Genomic DNA, 21598 nt, shown 5'->3' with positions numbered 1-21598 from the left:
GTGTGTGTGCATGTGTGTGTGTGTGTGTGTGTGTGTGTGTGCGTGTGTGCATGTGTGTGTGTGTGTGTGTGTGTGTGCGTGTGTGCGTGTGTGTGTGTGTGTGCAGCTGTGATAGCGTATGTGAATATATAGGACTGTGTATGTTTCACATTTACTGGGAATACTGTATGTAATTGAAGTGCAGCCGTATAGCATACATGCTACATCACTGTCAAGACTTTGTCAGATGTGGGGTGAATGTCATCAGGCCTCTGTCACAGTCTAAATGATGTTGTTGTTTTTTTTGTTTGTTTGTTTGTCTCCCGCAGTGGGCAGTGGCCAGCAGAGCCCTGTCTTCACCAAACAGCCCGGCAGCATCGTATTTCCCTTGGACTCCCTGGAGAAGAGCAGGGAGGTGGTCTTCAGCTGTGAGGCAAAAGGCAGCCCCCCTCCATTTTACAGGTGGGTCTCTCCACTCCGCTGTGCCCCCACTGCTGTGCCCCCTCCACATCCACAGGCTTGTTTCCCTCAGCCACTCAGTCTTTTCTGTCACAATTTACATTAAAAGAAAGATATAGGCTTCTAGTTGGTGTTTTATGGAGTATTCTTCTCTCTCTCTCTCTCTCTCACTCTTTCAATCTACAGTACTGTCTTTCCTCATTTTACACCTCATGTTCTCTCGCTTGAACCATTTCTGGGGAACTTTGATGTTTTTGGCTCTAAAGTATTCTCTTTCAGCGAAAACCCCTCCGCCTCCTTAGACTGTGGAGGACCTACTGCTGCTGTTGCAGTATCTCTGCATCTAGCATCAAAAATGTTTCCATCACTACAGAGCCTGTAATTGAGCCTCATTTTCAGCTGAGTGTGCAGGGAAAGGCCACGTGTAGCTGAGGGCGTGCTCATCACTCATCGCTAATACATACCGCCGTGCACAATCCTTTTGAAAACAATATCTCTTCAAATAGGAGGAGAGACATCAAGAAATCTAATTACTTGTGTAAAAAATTACTTAGAGTACGCGGAGGTCCTGTTACAGAGTAGAGCTCCCGATTATTTCCCAGAGTGTTGGCTGAAGACAGGATGAGCTATTGTCTGAAAAGCTCTCCTGAGAGGGAGCATTAGCAAAGCCTTTAAAGTGCTAGCTTTCTCCTGCTGCAGCGTTGCTACTGCTGCTGACATCCATACGCTTGCTAGTGTGAGATTATCCTCACATTACATCTGATAGTGTTTTCCCTGAAGAGGGATATAAAGTGTTATAATCTAACATAAAGTGCGGCCTATACCTACTTCCAGCTAGGGTCTTGCTCTTTGCTGCCTATATGGTTCATTAGTCTATCGATAGGTTAGTATGTCGTATCTCTGGCAACTACAAGGTCCAAATCAATCATGTTTGTTCACTGAAATTGCAGCGGTGAGATTTAGAGGGATTGGAACGTTTAATACTCGGGATTCGGCCGGCTTAACGGATGACCTAATCAGCTGTTTCCTGTCAAGGTTGCTTCGCTATCCTGTCAGGGTCTCCCCGTGCCTCTGGTGGAGGATGCCTTCCTGTGGGCAATCACTGACTGTATCACCTTCAGAGTTCATTACCGACCTATCACACTGTCTCAATGCTAGATAATAAGCGGGACCCCAGCAAGCTGGCCAGGTGACTCCAACCTCTTATCGTGTGCAGATCTGCTGTGAGGAGCTTTCTCTTTTCTACCCCTTCGTAAATAAATATGCCCCCCCCCCATCACCACCACCCCTCACCACCACCTCTTTTGACATTTTAGCAATGGATTTACATCACAGAAGGTCTAAGATGTGGAACAGATCGTGAAACAGTCTACAGACTCCAGAGCCAGATGGCTGTGTATTATGCGGTGTAATGCCTGTTAAAGCATGATTGCATAAAGCATGTGCTTAACAAATCAGGTCTGTGTTAGTGGGGCTCAGTGCTCAACAGTGGTGGGCTAATGAGATTATCGTACATCACACATTTATTTTATTAACTTGATTCAATTAAGGTTTTTTTTCCGAGGCCTCTCTGGTATACATGCCATTTAGACATGTGCTCACCTTTTGGCAAACAAATGTTTTTGCACATTTGGCGAGAGTCCAGCACAGAAGGGCTAAGAAACAATTTAAGCATGTTCACGTAAGTAAGCAAATCATGTTTACACTCTAGATGAAGTTGAAACAGTATCAAGAAAGGCAACAATATGAAAAAGCAGCACTTTTTGACTTTTGAAAAAAAAACATAACATCTTATGTAGCATATGCTTAAATTGAGCACTTAAGTGCATGTTGTGTGTGATGTCTGTATGCTACTGAGACCTTGAATTTCCCCTTGGGGATCAATAAAGTATCTATCTATCTATCTATCTATCTATCTATCTATCTATCTATCTATCTATCTAGATGTCTAATACTTTATTGTACATCCACAAATTACACCAACTCTTAACATTTCTGAAAAACAGCTTAGAATCATATTATGTGTGAAACCATATGTTTCTGTGAAACCATTAACAACTTTAATATACATTACTGTAAAACACTCTTAATTAGAAAATCTGCTTCATTTAACTCCTTAATCAGCAGCTGTATGATGTATGCACAAATCAATTTGAATATTCAACTCAGAAAAAGAAAGTAATGTAGAGCAGGCGGCAGAGTCTTTCTTTTCAAAGAGGTGAGCTCTATTTGATTTTCTAATTCTGTAAGAGCAATTAGGGCCCTATTTTTGCGACGTAAAACCTGGCGGAAAGCAGATTATTATCCCAGCACAAAGTTTATTCTTATCTTTCACGTCTCTTTTATTGAGCAACGCGCCAAGGGGTGTGGCAATTAACAACCTAAGAGGCTGGCACATTATCTAAAAATTGCTATCGTACACTACCTAAAACGCATTACGCCACTGACCAAGAGAAACCTGGTCAGAAATCCATGGCGAGTTGTTTATATGTTATTTTAAGAGTGCATTATCAACAGTGATATGGGCAGGTGCACAACGCACCCTGCTTCTCTCATCCACGAACGCGCACCAGCACACATCCATGCAAAACATTACAAATTACATGATTACAATGGGAAACATAATTAGAATAAAGATATTACGAAATACATCTCACAATGAGTAGTTATTCACCATCATTTGCAAATTGGTAATGACGGATAAAAGTGATTAGGCGAGAGGTGAGAGGCAAATATGAAGCACAGCTGTAGATGCACTGTCACAAGATGTACTGTAAGCAGCAACTCTGCAGGATAAATGTTTTTTTATTCCGTCATTTCAACATTATTGGTGTAAGTGTTGCTTTTCCCAGGCTATGTTTTCGATGGTAACCCATTTCAGTAAATAGTGAGACTGTTTTGTTGTTGACTGACCAAAGTGAAGTTAGTATAACTTTGCCAATGAGTTCAAATAATAGATGAATGCAAATGCGTGTAGGCTATAGTAAAGCATGGTTTAGTGGAATAACTGTTCCATATGGTCTCACATGCAAACAGATTCCTTCAAATGCGCCTCTGACTATCAAAATACCGATGCGCTGTTTGAAGTTGTGCTGTTTGCTGTTAAAGGGAATTACAGATGTCATTCTCATTGGTTTAAATCAGCGGTTCCCAAACTTTTCCCTCCGCGTTCCACCACGTACATCCTGACTCGGCTCGCGTACCCCCACCATCCGACACATAAAATCGTAACACATTCTATTTATGCATTCCAGGCATGATGTTTAATTAGCCGCCCTACATGATAACAAATAACAAAATTAAAATGTGAAACTGGTCTATGAGCTCTCACACTACAAAAACAGTGTGGAGAACATTATGAAACACAAAGAACAAAGAGAACCTAGGCTTAAGATTTAAAAAAAAAAATTTTTTAACACCTTTCTGACATTGCCCTTTTCATCTCGCGTACCACCGATGTTTAAGACCACAATAATAGGGCCCTTAGTCTCTCGTGACCTGAAACGAACTAAGGGGTGAGCAAGGGTATTCTTTATCTTTTAGTATCAAAGTTGAGCATCTAACTTGACTTGATAATTAGGTCGCTGTCTACGTAGATTTGATTGTATTTAAATGACAACAATGCACAGTATGACAATATTACATTTCATACATTACAGAACTTCTCTCTGCATATGCAGGCTGATGTTTTGTGTGTGTGTGTGTGTGTGTGTGTGTGTGTGTGTGTTTGTGTGTGTGTGTGTGTGTGTGTGTAGTGTGTGTGTGTGTAGTGTGTGTGTGACTGTGTCTCTGACTGCACGTCTATGTTTGTGTACAAAAAAGGACATCATCAGTGTGACCTTCATGTCCACATGTAGTCACATCCCATCAGCAATTTACACAATGGCCATTTTCAAGCACTCTGAGTCCTTTGAACAGAGATTTCTGGCCGAGCCCATGAAGGAACCCTTATAGTGACTACCTGTAAACAATGTAATACTGTACATGGTAGCCATTATCTTGATGAGTATGACAGCAAACACTCAGTCTTGAGTACTACTACTACTAGCATGCTAATATAATGTGTAGTTCGAACTGTAGTACCATGCAGTGCTTCAGCGAGAGCTCTGATTCCTCATGATGGTGGTCAGCCTGTTTTGGTAGCCCGTTGATTGTTGGCTGGTCGTTAGCGCCTGATTTCTTTATGAGTGTGCAACTCCTCAATGTCTCATGGAGACTTGACTTTGGCTTAAAGTAACTGCATACAACACTGCCACTTTCTAAAGCATGTTTTGGTAACTAGTGCTGTAATTATCTTCAGTTTTTTGATGGTGTATGGGAAGAGTGTGGAAGAGAGATAAACAAATATATTCTTTCAACAAGCCACCCAGATTATGCACTCTGCACTGCTGTGGTTCGCACTAGATCCTACAAAAGTAAAAAACATTTCACAGCACAATATTGTCAACTACAGCATATTGCTAAGACACAGGTTAACACACTAGCAAGCCTCTTATTTGTGCTCTGCTGTTGTTGGTATTTTATGAGGGGGGAGGGGTGCATGTCTTCTGGATAGTTAGATAGATAGATAGATAGATACAGTAAATAGATAGATAGATACTTTATTGATCCCAAGGGGAAATTCAAGGCCCCAGTAGCTTAAGACATCACACACAACATACACTACAACATAATCAGGATGATAACCAATCCACTAATGACTAATAAGGACCGTAAAATATACTAAATCAAAGATCCACATGAATGTACTAAGGATTTAAAAGCATGAGGCGCTTGCAGTGACAGGGCAGGACTGACCCTGTGATTCAATATGCAGTGGTAAGGTGCTCTATGAAGTGTGTGTCATGGTGGTAGTGCAATTAAGTCCAACAGTGCAAGGGATAAAGTCTAGATACCAGCATTAAATATGGACAATATAACAGAAACATGTAAACATAGTAATATAAGAATTATAGCGGCAGTACAAGGATAGGTTTGAAGTAATAGGGTATCACTCATTGGTCAGACTGGGGGATGGAGGCAGCAGAGCACCACCATCTCCTTGGTCTTAGCAGTGTTGAGTTTGCACCATTGCACAAAGTCGTCCACCAGGCTCCTGTACTCCTCCTGCCTATCCCAAGTGAAATACGCTTCATCCCAGCCTAAATGCAAACTTGCCTCGAGATAGACTACATTAAAAGCCTTGTTAAGATTATTATATTCAGTTCCGAAATGGAATGTTTTTCCTTCCTTAACCATCAGGAGAGAGTAGACTGCTGCTGACGTCTCCTGAACATGTTGTAGCTTGAGCAGACTGCTGTTAGCAGATGAAGGGAAGGTAATTATGAAGAGCTAGTCCCTCATGAGCGCCGTATAATGGTGAATGATACATTTTAGAGAGCTTCTAACACAGGATGCTCAACAAAGCATATGTGTAGTGTTCTGCTACATTTCACCTCATAAATGACTTCATCAAATTGACATTTCCTGCACTGAGCAGCAGTTACCGATAATTTGAAATATAACGCCACCGACAAAAAAGTCTGCTTCAACCCTGAAGCTCTTAATTAGAGTGATAATAATTTAAGTCTATAGTGTAAGATACTAAAAGGTTCCAATACTTTATTTTATAATCTCAATTTAACATAAAAACGTCAGACTTCCCTTTTATCTGAAAAAAGGATTTGAACAAGAAATACAAGAAATACTTTTACTGTTAATTTCTTACAGAAACCGTCTGTAGACCTCCTAGACCTCTGTAGGCTCCTATACAGCCCAGAGTTGAACCTTGAAGGATTAAATGGATGTTCCGCTCTTCTCTTAGCCAGAACGAAGGGAGCTGGGGGTTCTGATTAAATGTATGTGTGCCGAGCAGCTGTGAACTGCTGATTAGTCAGTGATGTATAGTCGTTGGCATTACTCATATGTGCGCTCCTTTCTGATAGCCGAGAGATTCCGCATCACCAACTGCTGACAAATAATAAGGTGAAGTGAGGAGGCTGCTTCGGCTAATTTGTTAATCGGTTTTGGAGCCCATCATGGAAATCAATGCTTTCACTCCCTCTGATTAAATAATCAGAGCCAAGGAGGCCCTGGCCTCATGCCATCTCTGGATTCCTTGAAGATGCCTCTCTGGCTCTCGCGTATTTGGGAATAAGCCCATAAAATATTTGCTAATGCTCCTTTTGCTGTTTAGTTAATGGGGTCATGTCTTTCTGTTTGAAATGATGAGTAATGCTCTTAGGAGGTGTGCAGGAATTAAATATTTCTGATGCCCCAGGGGCACTTTGCTGTTGACCTTTCAGGATTTACTGTTTGTTATATATGGAGGCCTGCTCTGCGCCTGTTTTGTGAATGTAGGGCATATGTCACATGGAGGGGAAAAGACAGTTTCTTTTAAACTGGTTCATTTTGTATTACTGCACCACACACAATATGTCGCAGCAGGTAAATTATCAAAGGAACCCCACTGTGCAAATGAAATGTAGAAACACAGTAGACTGGACACTTGTTAATGTTTTAATTTGCACATGCAAATCAGAAGTGATTTGATTTTGTTTATCCGAGCATCTTGCTTGATGTATCAGAGAGCTGATGTTTAGCACTTTTTTTGACACATGCATTTTTCCTTTAATAAAACTGAATGTGTTTACAGAATAGATTATTATATATAAAAAAAACGGGACTGAAATGATGCCACGGAGATGTTATTATCTTCTTTCCTAAAGGCACTCCACTCAGCCATGTGTTCATAGGACTCACATGATGCATCGGAGGGGAACTGATGCTTATGCAAATATTAGCTTTCTCTGTGGTGAACCATTGCCAGCCATTTGCATCAGCTGACCCAATGAGTGTAATTGTGTGTGTCTGTGTTTTCTTTTTCTTTAAAAAAAAACAAAAAAGGTGGAGGTTGAACGGCTCCATTATCGACCCGGCGCTAAGCTCCCACTACACCCTGTCCGGAGGAAACCTGCGCATCAGCCACCTGAACAAAGACCAGGTCGCTGGGACCTACCAGTGCCTCGCATCCAACTCTTTTGGGACCATCATCAGCCGAGAGGCGAGTCTAACCTTCGCATGTGAGTCGCAATCCTTATTACGCCCTCGTTACACACAGACACACAGACACACACACACACACACACACACACCTACCCATCCCTCCACTCCCCGAGCCCGACTCAGGCGAGCTAAGCACCAGATGCCATGTGTGTGAGCGCCTGTGTGACATGAGCGATGTTGCCGGTGGAGTTTCGGATGCCTCCCCGTGGCACCCACGTCTGATAACGTGATCAAACAGGAAACGGTTCCCTGCAGGCAGATAGCTTGCAGTGGCATGGCCCACAGTCTGCCCTTTTTATCAGCATGCACATCTTCTTCCAAGATAAAAACTGATGAAAATAAAACACACATGAAATGAAATAAACCCACACATTCTAGACTCACAATCACAACCTCCCAATTTTGGTTGTACTCTTTAAGACTGCTTGTGTTTGTGTTTTCTTGCATTGCTCTGAAGCATCTTGCAGCCTATAAAAGCATGTTTGCCGTAAAGAGCCGATTGGCCAAGCTGTCATGCTATAATTTGATTTTAATGGGGTCTTTAGATTAGTCAGCATGGATCTCACTGATTGACTTCAGACAAAGGGTGACACCCACTGCAAAGCAATTCCTTTGTCCAGATTCTCTGTTATTGTTTAGCATTACATATCCTACTCACTGAACATTGCGGATGAAATTAGGCAAGGCGTCATTACGACACACTTGAAAGGGCCTTGCTGACTGCTACATTAATGGATTACAGTCCCTTAGATTCTCCTGGTCTTTTCTTTGCGGTGATTCATTTTGTTCGAAGCGATTTGATGCTACTTAACTGACTGCCGCATCCTGCCTCTGAAATGACGCCATTGACAATGGTGTGAGTGATGGGCAGCTCAGATTGAATCCCGAGTCCATACACACACACACACACACACACACACACACACACACACACACACACACACACACACACACACACACACACACACACACACACACACACACACACACACACACACAGACCAAGGCCACTGGATCTCTGGCCAGCCATCTGTTTGCTCCCCCTGTGTGTGCTGGTGACGTTCCCTCCTCGCCAGGTCAGATCAATCCCAGTCCGCTGGGGACCCTCCACTGTCACCGGTGGGCAGGCAGATGGACAGTTCCATCAATCGCACGCCGGCGACCCTTAAGCCACGTGCCGGAGCCCGAGTGCCATCCATCTTCTTTATTGCTCGTGGTGCGGCTTAATTAAGTTATGCATGATTGAATGGCACAAGTTCAAGAGACTATTTTAAATCCAAATGTAAAACTAGCGGCTAATGTTGTAAGAACGTGACATCTGAGATTTGCGGTAGGATTTATTGGGAGTGAGAGGATCTCATGTCCATCTTGTGAGAACTGTGAACAAGTGGATTATACACGTTGCAAACTCAACAAGCACTACAAGCACTTGCTTGACACACACTGGATTGTCCATCTGCCTGGGAAGTGCAAATTAAGATAGCCACTGTCTTTATAAATCATGATGAGGGGAAGTGCTCACGTGACGGGGCCCAGGAGTTTGTATTGCATACAGGGGCATTTCCAATACCTATAAGTAATGCCGAGCATTTGATAAAATCAATAATGTATTCAGCATTTGAGGTGATTGAGTGGATGCTTAAACACACCATTGCTCTTCCCATGGAGTTTATTATGCATATTTCTCCAATGAGTCTAAAGCAAAGGGGTGGGGCAGAGATAAAAACAGAGTTAATAATTATTTTTCATGTGTTTGACCTTGTCAGCTTGAAGTGATAAAACGGAACTAAGAGTAATGAACAAGAGATATGTTTAACGTCCTTGGGAGAGATATATTTTCACTGCCCTGCATGAATTGTGTTGCCGTAATTGGACTGATATGGAAAACCTTGTCAGTAGATGCATAGAAAACGAGACTGTCATAGACAATGCAATGTACTGATCAGACCAAGCAGACCAAGATTTCTAATGCTTTAATTAGCTTCTGGCTATTGAAGACTGCTTTTAATTCCAATAGCGTTGTTGGTGGAAATCATGCATAGTTTCCTAATCATGTTTTTTAATGGATAATTGTCTCAGTGAAACACCAGATAAATTCAGCATGTCAACTTGTGCTCACCGTAGTATTGCTGCATTTTCTGTTTAAAACCTTGGCAGAGTCAGATATTTTAAAATGAGCATAATTTGTAGCAGATCATGTGTTTCAGATGATTACAAAGACTGCTCCTATATGTTTCAAACTCGATTATCTTATTTTGAATTCACATGACTGTTGTCATCTAAAGATTCCAGTTTTACTTACATGTCTGTAAGAACACAAAATGTCAGTTGGGATTCTTGTGACATAACTCTGTTAATGGAACAGCTGCAACTCAACGCATGTCTACCCTACATGAGATTTTTTTTTTCAATGTCTGTAAGGCTTGCCAAGCACAATGCCAGGACAAGGAGGAAAAGTCCCTGTTCATCCACACGTCTTATTTTCTCAAGTTTTCTAAACGTACTGTCAGAGTGCCAACATCATTGCGTTTTAAGGCCCTCCGCAGTGACACGTTTACTAAGCCACCCTAGATGAGTTTTTGGGAGTTTTTTTTTTTTTCGAGCACTCTGAGTGAACGAGCCCTACTGCCGTGGAGATTAGAGCACAGTAAATCTGCGTCTTGATGTCGGTGGATTTAATAAATCACACATCGTTATGCCAGGACCGCTCACTTGAACTTAGAATAAGTTGTGCTGGCACACTCTGCTCTTGCGCTAAGATGCGATCATCAGGTTAATTTAGATTACTGCATGTGCTTTAATGTCATTTCACTTAGGCAGTGACAGACAGGTTTGGCTCCGTTTTTGTCTTTTGTTGTGCTTGATTTATTGTAATTGGATGCTGACATTTTTTTCTTGGCATCTCACCCCTGGCAATTGTGCTGATCTTCACTTTCCTCATCGTTTTATATAGTAACAACACTTTCCTCATTGTTTTAAATAGTAATAATCAGCTGGTGTCAGAGCGAACAGAATTAAGTGTTTATTATAATAATCAGACTGAAATCAATGCCTCCTGAAACAAACCTAACAAATATTTTTTATTTTTAAAAGAAATGCAGTTCACTAAGCCGTATCTAACACTGCAGGGTTTTTTGGGATTCTCAGAGGTTTGCTTTTGCGGCCTGCACTTGACAGGGTATGCTTTTATGATCTCTGCCGACCAAAGAAAGGCACACACTGGCCCAGCTGTGCATGTTGTGTGCATGTTGTGTGTGTGTGTGTGTGTGTGTGTGTGTGTGTGTGTGTGTGTGTGTGTGTGTGTGTGTGTGTGTGTGTGTGTGTGTGTGTGTGTGTGTGTGTGTGTGTGTGTGTGTGTGTGTGTGTGTGTGTGTGTGCGTGCGTGCGTGTATGCGTGAGTGCTTGCGTGTGTGTGTGTGTGTGTGCGTGCGTGCGTGCACGTGTGTTTGGCACAAGCATACGTCCTCTGCGCCGGCCCTCCCTCTCCCCACGGGTACTTTCTGAAAGGCTTCAGCTGCATCCAACCCAAGAACCGCTGCTGAGAAGAAGGGCTCTTTGAGCTTTTTGTGCAACAATGGTTGCTTTTTCTCCTTTTTTGTTTGGTAAGGAGGGCTTTCTGAGGGGTATATTTTGGAGGGGGGTTAGTGGGTGGGTTGGGGGGGGGGTGGTTGTGGTCCATCTGGATGTTGGTTTGGTGTCCATAAATGGCTTTTCCGGCAATAGGACGTGGACGATCAAAAAATGGTCTTTGGCCCACTCCATGGAGTGGTTTGTCCCCCCCAACCCCCCTCGCCCAGATGCTTTTATCTCAATCCAAAAATGATCCCCCCAAAAAAGATACTTCATTTTAATTAATTCACTACCTCAGATGTCTAATGCCTTTGTCCACTTTGTTCTCACTGTGGCTCACAATTTTCTGACTTCTACAGGCCTTTTATCTAACATACAGTTGCCCCATCACATGAAAGTGGGCTGCAATGCAACTTGAAACCTTTGTTGCTATGCCCAAATAAGATGCTGCCATGTGAGGGCCACCTCAGGAGCGAACATTAATATGAAATTTGGTAGGAGCGTCTTTGTTCTTTCTTGAGTCATATCTCCTGATTATTCTGGAAAAAAATAAGTACACCAGGAAAAATCTGTAGTTTCTTTGTAACTTGCCTGGGTGTCATGGCTCTGTTTCCATCCTCACTCATGGACCTCTTTCATGAAACATGAAACGTATTTCTGCCATTGTACCATACAGTTTCATTAACGACCTGGATATGAATTCAAAGGCACAGGAAATGATTATGCAACTCCTTTGAATTTGGGAAATTTAGTGCTTTCCCCTTGCACAGGTGGTAATCTTTAATTGTCCTCCTACTGTGATTTGAGCTCATGATTGAAGCTCACTGGAAGTAGAGAAAGAGCCATTAGATTACTTACGATTATTTTTTTAAACATTGTCATTGCTGAGGTGGATGGACAAAATGGATTTTTTTTTCCATTGTGAAAATCTCATTTTAATCTATGTGGAAATGCAAGAAATTGCCTTTTCTAATAGGCCTAAATAGCCTCAAATTACCATTAGCAAAACTGCCTTCCTTGGATGAAAGGTGATTTATGTTTAAAGAAATAATTAACGTCGGCCTCTTAATAGACTTGTCCTGTGGCCAGTATGACATATATTAGCTGACCTTATAGTAGTCTTCATAAATCAGAGCGGCTAGTTCTTTTGCATTTAAATCTGCTCCTAAAGCAGGCACAGTCAGCCATCTAGTCTCCCAGCTAAACAGACCTTTAGCACAAGAGACTCGTCATTGATCTGCACCAGAAGGAAAGCATTCAATCCTTCTGCTGGCGCTCAAAGTGAAACTACAAAATGGAGGATATACTGGGGGTTAATTAGAGTTAATATTTAGGGATTCATCAGCTTGAACGCTCCCCACTTTAGGCAGTATTCTTCATCCCCTCACATAATGATTGAACTCCCTAGCTGGTTCTGAAATGAGACAGCCGTGTATGATACAAGCTTTCTGCGTGAGTTCACTGGGGGTCAGTGCTTTGCCTCTGGTCACCTCTAATTATTTAATCTAATCTGAGCAGAACCGCTTTCCTTCACTGTTTTGATATTTGAATCATTTCTATGATAACAGAGTTCAAGGTCTATGTGGTTTTAAACCTACAGTACAATGTAAAGAAGGCTTATTTTACTTCCTGTTCTTAGCTGATTGCAGGTCTGCAGAGTTTGCATGCTCTCTTAACTCCTCAAAACTAATTTAGAAGTTTGTTCTCTGATCTTTTCATTTGCGTGCCGAGACGTTATTTTTATATCTAATCGATGCGCACTAGCTGCTAAAGAGTGTCTGTGAAGTTTCCAATTTGAGCATGTTTATTCTCTTGGCCTGTCTCAGGCTGATATTGGCCTGCATGTGCTGTGAGCACCCCACTCCCACTGTGGGGGGGGGGGGGGGACTCACTGGGGTAATAACAGGGGAGTGTGTGTGTGTGTGTGTGTGTGTGTGTGTGTGTGTGGGGTGCCGTATGGGTGCACGCAGGAAGCCACTGCGACATGTTTTTGTTTTCCATCAATTGTCAAACATAAATTAGTTTCAATGAAAAGGTAATTTCAGTTTCTTAACCATTCTGGAATGAGTTTGCGATGGTTTTTTTTTGCAGCCATGAATAAAACTCAGAGGAAACCTGATAACCACCGGAGCCATTAAAATCATTCATGTGTGACTTATGCCTCGCAAAAATCCTTCCCGCATACCAAAGGGTGCGGCGAAATGCAAGAGTGCTCATTTTGTTTTGTAACTGCTATTGATTTTGCTCTCATCCCTCCCATGCACCCTACCTGGGTGGATCCAATGAAGCCACACTGTATCCTATTAATGTTTCCATTTGTTTGTTTTCATCACAAAGAATTCATCAAGGGCTTTTACAAAGGAGACTGCATTTTTTAAAGACTCTCTTGCCATCACAATGGTATTTTTCATGCAGTTCCATCACCTTATTTTTATATTGAAGATTCAGATCCCTTTTTTATCCATGTAATGTAACTTTGTCCAGACATGTCATTGTTTTTCTGTCTGCCATTTTAAATTTAGCAAAGAAATAAAATAAAATCATCTTTAATGTTTGTTTGTGCTCTCGTCTTGCTTTGTTTGTGATGTATGCAGCCTTGCAAAAGTAGAGACCACATGGGGCTCCATAGCTCAAAATGTCTAAAGTGCTATTCAGAGATCAAAAAGTGCACTGCGATGGCTTGTGCCATGTTTATCTCCTCTGCCTACTAGGATATGAAGTTTTGTACCTGAACTTGGTTTCCGATAAACTTTCTAGCAGTCGGTGTATTTTTTTGTCATTTCATGATGCCGTGGCCTCCTCAATAAACTCACCCAGCAGGGGTCCCTGTAGCCGGGGGCAGAGCCTTGAGCTGTTTTTTTCTTCCAACACAACCGCAGCCAGCCACAGCTCAGCATGGCTCATAGCATGGCTTCTTGCTGGCCTTCAGAAAATGCTAATTGCCCGAATCTGTAATTCCGTTGGTGCCATTTCATTTATGCAGTGTTTCCTACGCCACTTGTAAACAGACCACATTACAGTGTAATTGTATGTCACTGGCATGTGTTCAGCATGTGTGATTCTCCTGTCGGCAGTGTGTCACCGTGGAGGCGTTTGACATTTCCATGAGCAGGTCTCTGCGGTAGCACTTCTCCTGTGACTGACCCACTTCTCTTTCTTTGTCCTCCCTTCTCCTTCTTTTCTCTCTCTCCCTCCCTTCTTCCCTTTTAGACCTGGAAAACTTCAAGACCCACAGACGGAGCTCGGTGTCGGTGCGTGAAGGGCAGGGCGTGGTGCTCCTGTGTGGACCTCCCTCCCACTCCGGAGGTAAACACAACCACAACTGGACATGATTTATGAGGCCCTGACTCTCCACTGCCAGAGCCCTCTGTGATATTTGTTGTTGTTCATATTTCAAAAATTGCATCTCAATTTTGGAGGAGAAACTTTTTTTAGCCGGGCGCACTGGAAGTAGCAGAGCCTCAGAGCTTCAGGCAGGCAGGCAGGCTTGTCAGTGCCATGCTGTTATTCACATTGCACAGAGCTGCTTGGGTATGTCAGCTTGGGTAGGCTAGCCTGTGTGTGTGTGTGTGTGTGTGTGTGTGTGTGTGTGTGTGTGTGTGTGTGTGTGTGCAGATTTGTCTCTTCACTCCTCGCTGGTGGCCAGAGAAGTTCTCACACCACAGCATTCGTGCGGCACGACTGAATCACAACCCTAGCCTTGTGTGCCATGGCATCGGCAGCGGGCATCTCTTCACCCCGCCAGATCCTGCGGCTCCTGACCACGCCGACCACCACGTCCTTCCGCCTATGCATCTCCCCCACCGTGGTCCCCTCGTGCCTAATTGGCTTGCCATAGCCTCCTCCCCAAACTGCAGCGCTCGTTTACGGGCTCCTATCTGCTTGATGGCCTCAATTAATTAACACAGCAGCGTGTGATTGTGTGTGCTGTGTGTGTGCTCTGTGTGTGTGTGTGTGTGTGTGTGTGTGTGTGTGTCCACTTATTAATGGCACCAGCCTTGTAGTTCATTCAAAAACGCTATATTAACTCCATATGCAGTTGCAGCCCTTGAAAAGCACCACTTCCCAGGGTTCGCCTTGCTTATTAAAGCTTTGAAACACAACTAGTGTTGGGAGCTGGGACCTAGAGTCTTCACGGGGGCTGTTAACATGATAAAAATGAAAAGAAAATACAATTTGACCCCCCCCCCCACCCCACCCCACCCACTGCCTTGCCTCTGTCAACAGTATATTTTCTAAAGATTAGACATATTTTGTTGACAAAAGTGTTTTTTCTTGTTTTTCTCTTTCTTGCAAATGTGTTGTGTAGTTTTGCTGCTTTATTCTGAATGTTGCTGTAGTGCTGCATGTTAATATAGGGCACTGATAGGGTATGGTGTTGATATGTCCAGGACATGGGAAGTCCTATCAGCGGAAACAAAGCACATTTGATGGATGAGACCTCAAACGTTGAGACAGCGTGTAAGCAGTGGCAAAGCGACGAGGGAGATAAAAGAGTATCTGATTAGTTTCTTGGCTGCTCCGAAGAAGCCGCTCTGTACTTTTTTTATCGCCGTGTGCCAGAGCACCACAGGGTTGTCATCTCCATTTTGCAACAACAACGGAAAAAAAAAAAAACAACAGAAGAAAAACTTTACACACGAAACACGAGACTGTTTGAATGCATTTCTATAGAGCCGAGGAGACAATGCGAGCTTGCATGTTACTTTGGGGATTTTTCCCCCTTAGAAATATTTGTCCTCTCATTTTCTTAACACTGGAGAAACTGCAGCAGAGACAACAAAGGCGGGCGAAGCACAAATGTGCCCTGAAAGGCCTGCTTCTCTCTCTCTATTTGTGTTTGTGTATATCTCAAGCAGCCCCAGCCCATGGTAATCTAAAGAATTGCCTGCCAGTTGGGCTGTGAATTAGCGTGCTGACAGCTTTGAGAGAGAGATAGGACTCTCACTCCTTTCCACCCCAAGGCCTTCTCTCCATTACCAGGTCTAAACAAAATGTTTGGGCTTTCACTGGCTTTGACATTTTTCAGACTATTCTAGAAAAAAAAGTCCAATGAAAAAAATAAACGAGGACATTAAGTCCTCATTGCATAAAAGAACTCTCTGAAGGGTCACTCTCATGTGCTTGGAGGGTTTTCAAATTTAGGGTATTAAGATATCTGACGACAGTGATGGAGTTTCGCTTAGTGTCCCTCAGCCATACACATCTCTAGCTTACGTATCCTTCATCAGGGTGTTTATTTTTAAAGGCTTCTCTGTCCAACTCTAGTCCATCTTTGGCTTTGGAGGGTGATCCATGATGATTTTACTCAGATCTGATTTAGACGTTTCAGACCTTCGGGGTTTCTCCCTGCGTGCAGTGATGAGTCCGATGGTGACTCAGAGGAGAGAGAGGAGACTTTGGAAACTGTCAATTAGAAGAATGTTTCATCTTGAACTAGCTGAACCTTTGTGTCACTTTATACCAGACCCCGAATATGAAGTGTGACTATTATATAGCAAGACTGCTGTTGTGACTATAAGAGTTTAGTATGTTTTAGTATGTTTGTATGCAGTCTCAAGATTATAATCTTAGGTTTATGGGGGTCTGTGTGGTCTGCAGTTAGGGATTTGGTCTTAATACATTAATGTAAGAATGTTTCATGCATTTATGCCATTATCCATCATTTTTAAATACACCAACTCTTTACGTACTCTGAGGTGTCGTGGTGTAGGTGTGTTTTTCTTTATTGCTTTTTTTTGGTCTTTTGTTTTTTAAAAAAGAGTTCTTCTTCAATTCTGAAGTGCTGTTGGTGGCAGAAATTGGAAGAGGCTGTTACTCTCCCCTCCCACTTTATCAATCGCTGAGTCACAAGGAAGAGCAAGAAAGCTGTCAGCAGCATATTCTGCAAAATGTTCAAATCAGCCCCTGCCAACACACACACACACACACACACACACACACACACACACACACACACACACACACACACACACACACACACACACACACACACACACACACACACACACACACAAACAAAAGAGGTCTAAATTAGAAAGCTGAGGATGCCGAGCCCTGTGCACTAAAACATCAGCCTTTTCTACAGAGCAATCATCGCGCATGTCACAACTACCCACAGCATGTCCGCCAAGCCCAGACAGACGCCGGCCAGTTTGACGTTGACGCTGACCCGCCCTGACATTCCGAGTTACCACGGAGACTCCTGCATGTGGGTGCCTGTGCCGCTCTAATGAAAAGGCCCATCCACAGAGTATGGGTGGTGCCCGATATCTCTCTCTCTTTTTTCCTTCTCCCTCTCCCTCTCCCTCTCTCTCTCACTATCTCTATTTCTCTCTCACATCATGGCAGCAGTGCTGGCTTATTCATTACCGTATGTTCTCAGGTCTTAAGTGATAGACCTCCAGGCTGGAGAAGGTGGAGGAGGAGGAGAAGGAGGTGGAGGAGGAGGGGAGAGGAGGTGCCTTGAGGATGTTGCCCCTGAAGCTCGCCGCTTGAGGCTGGGATGGGCTGGGATGCGATGGGTGGCCAGACAGTCTGGCCCTGGGATGCGTAATTCCTCGCAGGCAGCCGAAGCAGACAGCTGGCCAGTAGCTCCCCCTCCCTTCACTGTCCCCTCACAGAGCCGCCCGCCACCCACCGCACGCTGAGACCACTCCAGCATGCAGATTGAGCTGTGTATAATCTACAGCAGGCCTGAGACCAGGGAGAGATGAGAGATGAGGGAGAGAGACAAAGAGAGAGAGAAATGGAGAGAGATGGAGAGAGAAAAAGGGGTGAAGTGAGAAGGAAGGAGGGATAAAAGTAGAAGGAGACGGTCTCACATTGGAATATTGTTTGCACGAGTAATAGTTGATAAGCTTGATAAACTAGGTGAGGGTAGCTCGTGGAGTGTGTTTGTGTACTTGTGGCTGTACGGAGAATTTGTTTGCCAACACACACACACACACACACACACACATGTTGTTTTGTGTTTACGTGTGGCCCACACTGTTTGTCCATTTGAGATGCCATAGCTTCATGCACAATTAGATGCAGGGATATCACTTTTCATGATCTCTCTCCACACCCTGAAAGGACTGCGTAGTCAGAGGTACGCACGCTGATTTCCACGCGGCGCGCAGCTCTCTTTCAGATTCAAATCTTCAAAGAAGCTCATTTGCCACACCTGTTTTCAGAGGCCGGCTGCGCCTTATTCAGTGCCAGCCATGAGCGGCGTGATAATATTTCTGAGGCGATTTTTATACTGACTCACCTCATTTAAATGGTGCTTATGCTCAAGTGAGAGGCTCTCTCAGCTTGGTCCAGCTTGGGTGACCGTGGCAGTGGTCATGATCCATGCACAGCTCACTGGCGTTGCCCGTGCTCCGGACTGGACATTATGACAATGAGATTTGATTTGGCATGAGATTTGGAGAGCTTCATCTGCATAATACCTCCTGAGTTGCTTCAGCTGAGTAGTCCAACAGCATGGCTGGATAATGTAAAGTAGTTACCAGGGTAATGATTAAAGTACTGTTATAAAGACTTCTTATGGGGGTAAATAGTTTTTTTCAGTTAATGTACTCTATATATCTTCAAAAACATGTTTTATCAGATGGAAGTGTGATGGAAATATCCAAGGCACTCCTGTCTTATAAAAATATAGAACTCCTTTGTTTAGATGGCTATTTCATAGTGAGATTAAACATTTAAAAATGTTTTTACATTAATTAAATTAAAACATTTTGTATGTAAGTTGAAAGTGAGCAGCAACCCAGCTGTAGTGACACAAACGGCTTTCTTCAGATACATTTCAAACAGACATTTTTGTGTACCGTACATGTGGAAAACTAGCTGTCTGTATAGTCTCTTAAATAATGTAGCATAGATGCACCTGCAAAAGTGGATATTGTATAAATATCAGACGGGCTATTGGAACAGGTGCTGGCAAAGCAACAAAATATATGAGTCTCTGGAAATACAACTAAATGTAAACAAACAATGCTAAGACAGCAGGGAAGGCTAAACTCATCATCATATCTAGTGGGTCTCACCTGATGAGTGCTAAGATGACATTCTGTTGAGAGATGTATATTTTTAATAGTCTCTTTGTAATAAAATGGCTCTACCATTTAATTTATGTACAGAGTGAGTTGGTTTTCAGTGTCACCTGCTATTAATAGTTGGCTTATTGGGAGCATGTAGAAGATGAATAGTTGGTTCAGGAGAGGGAACCTGGAGGCTTATCGTTGTCATTATGGCTTTCTTAGATTCATGGCTTGACCAAGAGGTTTGTAAAAATCTCTCCATTGGCCTGAGGAACTGAGGTTTTTTTTGGCAGAATCATTATTCAGGTAGTCATTGTAAAGACTGGCATAATACCAGGATTTGGATGTTGTGGAATATCAGTTCTGTAATGAAAAATGAGCAGGGTTTGAATGCTGTGAAGAGAGCTTTTTGGTGCATTTTGAACTTTTATGATCTACATGCTGCGAGTACTGAGATTGGTTTCATATCCATTTTGAATATGCCTTTAGGTCCAATTTCATGACTCATTCACTCATTACTGAAAATATTGCTATTGCTGATGGTGAATGGGTGCCTCAGTAACTAACATGAGTTTGTTTATTTCTATGCTGTGTTGACTTCTTGTCAAATATATTTAGAGACATATTTAGATTTATTTTTTTTTGCATTGAACCTGTGGCCTTTTGCGTTTTGAGTTGTTGTGCCTGTCTGTACTAATTCAGCTAATGAAACTTTTTAGTTTTCTAAGCTAATGTATCCAGTAATGGATGCAAAAAGGTGAAGTATTTGCGATTTTTCAGGTGCTTTTATCTAAAAGACTGACTTGCAAGGTTGGGTATCAAATCCAGGTGCATGGTTTCTAAGGCAACGATACACTGCAGCCCCAAATATGTCTCTCTATATGTATTTGAATGTAGCTATCTATGTCAAACTCTATGTACAAATATAGTGAATTAGCTACATGCACTTTACTATAACACTGTATGACTGGAGTCTGGTGATACTGTAGAGATACATTTTCAGAGGCACATAAAATTATACACATAAACACATATTATACACATAAAATAGATTTATGGTCATGTTTTTGCATGTATGTATTCACCTGTATAAAATCTCCCTGAGGCCCGAACCCTCATCCGGCTGTTGCCCTGTGTGCCCATTGTTCAAGAAACTACCTGTAGTCTGATATGATCTGAGCTTTGTGGCCTGGCGCGCTATCCTACTGGAAGCAGCCATCAGAGTCCCCCTGGATACTCTAGCGGTGGTGCTTGCACTCGTATCTCCCAGTGTGCACTGCTGCGTTTGAGGCATGTGAAGTGTTTAGCCTAACAGCAGAGGCCAAGATTGTGTTCTGAGTGTGTTCTGAGACGGAAGGGGCAGGATCCCCCTGCTAGCAGTGTGTGTGCTGCCAATGCAAACCACATTATGACACTCTGCTCACTGTGTGTGTTTATTGTGTGCCTATATCTCACTTTCACTGTGTGTGTGTGTGTGTGCATGCGTGCGTGTGTGTGTGTGTGTGAGAGACAGAGAGAGTGTGTGTGTGTCAGAGAGAGAGAGTGTATGTGTGTGTGTGTGTGTGTGTGTGTGTGCATGCGCATGTGTGTGTTAGAGACAGAGAGAGAGTGCGTGTGTGTGTCAGAGAGAGTGTGTGTGTGTGTGTGTGTGTGTGTACTCCAGTGTTGTTGAGCATGCGTCCCTTGTCCCCCAGCTCCTCCGGGGGCCGTCCTGTTCCAGTGCGTAAACACACGTCCTCCTCCTCCGCGCCTGCAGGACATCGGTCCGTGGGGACAGCCTGCGCCACTGGCTCCGAGAGGGAGAAAAAACAACCAATCATGACTCAGGGTCCAGTAGCAGAATGCAGGACTCCACTTAGTTCTCTCTCTCTCTATCTCTCTCTCCCTCTCCCTGTGTGTGTGTGTGTGCTTTGTATGTGTGTTCCCCGTGTGTGTGTGTGTGTGTATGCATGCATGTGTATTCATGTGTGAGTATGTGGTTTATGAGTGAGTGTGTGTGTGTGTGTGTGTGTGTGTGTGTTGTATGTGTGTTCCCCGTGTGTGTGTGTGTGTGTGTGTGTGTGTGTATGCATGCATGTGTATTCATGTGTGAGTGTGTGTGTGTGTGTGTGTGTTTATGAGTTTCATGTATGTGTTTGTGTGTGTGCGCACATGCATGCATGCCATGTGTGGCCAAGCAGTAGCCTCCTCTCCTCTTCTCCATTCTCGGGGCCAGCATTTCCCAGCTGCTCTAATTACATTCAACACTCTCCTAAACAGAAAATAATTGCTTCTCATTCACTATTTGGGGAGCGGGTGTGAAGACCGCTGCTCGCTGGAGAACGGGAGCGAGCGAGCAGGCAGGCGGGGGGGTGCCGCTCTGCTGCGGCGAGATGGAGGGCAAGTTTGCTTCGCAATCTATCAGTTACCAAGTGACAGAACCTTGTGGTCTGATTAGAGTAGCGCTCGTGTCATGGGAAGGTTAGCCGCGATTAAATCAAGCCATGAAATATTCACTCGACTGAGTGATTGATAGC

The 21598-nt window shown here is 43.3% G+C and overlaps 1 protein-coding gene across 1 annotated transcript in view; it reads left to right on the top strand.

Moving 5' to 3' along the window:
- The window catches only part of cntn4 (contactin 4), an 87176-nt gene that overhangs the window by 11216 nt on the left and 54362 nt on the right, over positions 1–21598 (top strand). Inside the window, exons 2-4 of the mRNA XM_076268638.1 lie at positions 309–441; positions 7324–7499; positions 14263–14358. Coding sequence (XP_076124753.1) covers positions 309–441; positions 7324–7499; positions 14263–14358 — 405 coding nt within the window. The remainder of the gene's footprint in view (positions 1–308; positions 442–7323; positions 7500–14262; positions 14359–21598) is intronic.

The sequence above is a fragment of the Alosa pseudoharengus genome, unplaced genomic scaffold (assembly GCF_046254945.1).
Source record: "Alosa pseudoharengus isolate Yale_2024_CS ecotype anadromous, Long Island Sound unplaced genomic scaffold, YU_APseudo_1.1 YU_APseudo_1.1_scf_5, whole genome shotgun sequence".
Classification (NCBI taxonomy): Eukaryota; Metazoa; Chordata; class Actinopteri; order Clupeiformes; family Clupeidae; genus Alosa; species Alosa pseudoharengus.
Note: the sequence above shows the minus strand (reverse complement) of the source record. Positions and strands in the feature narration are given on the sequence as shown.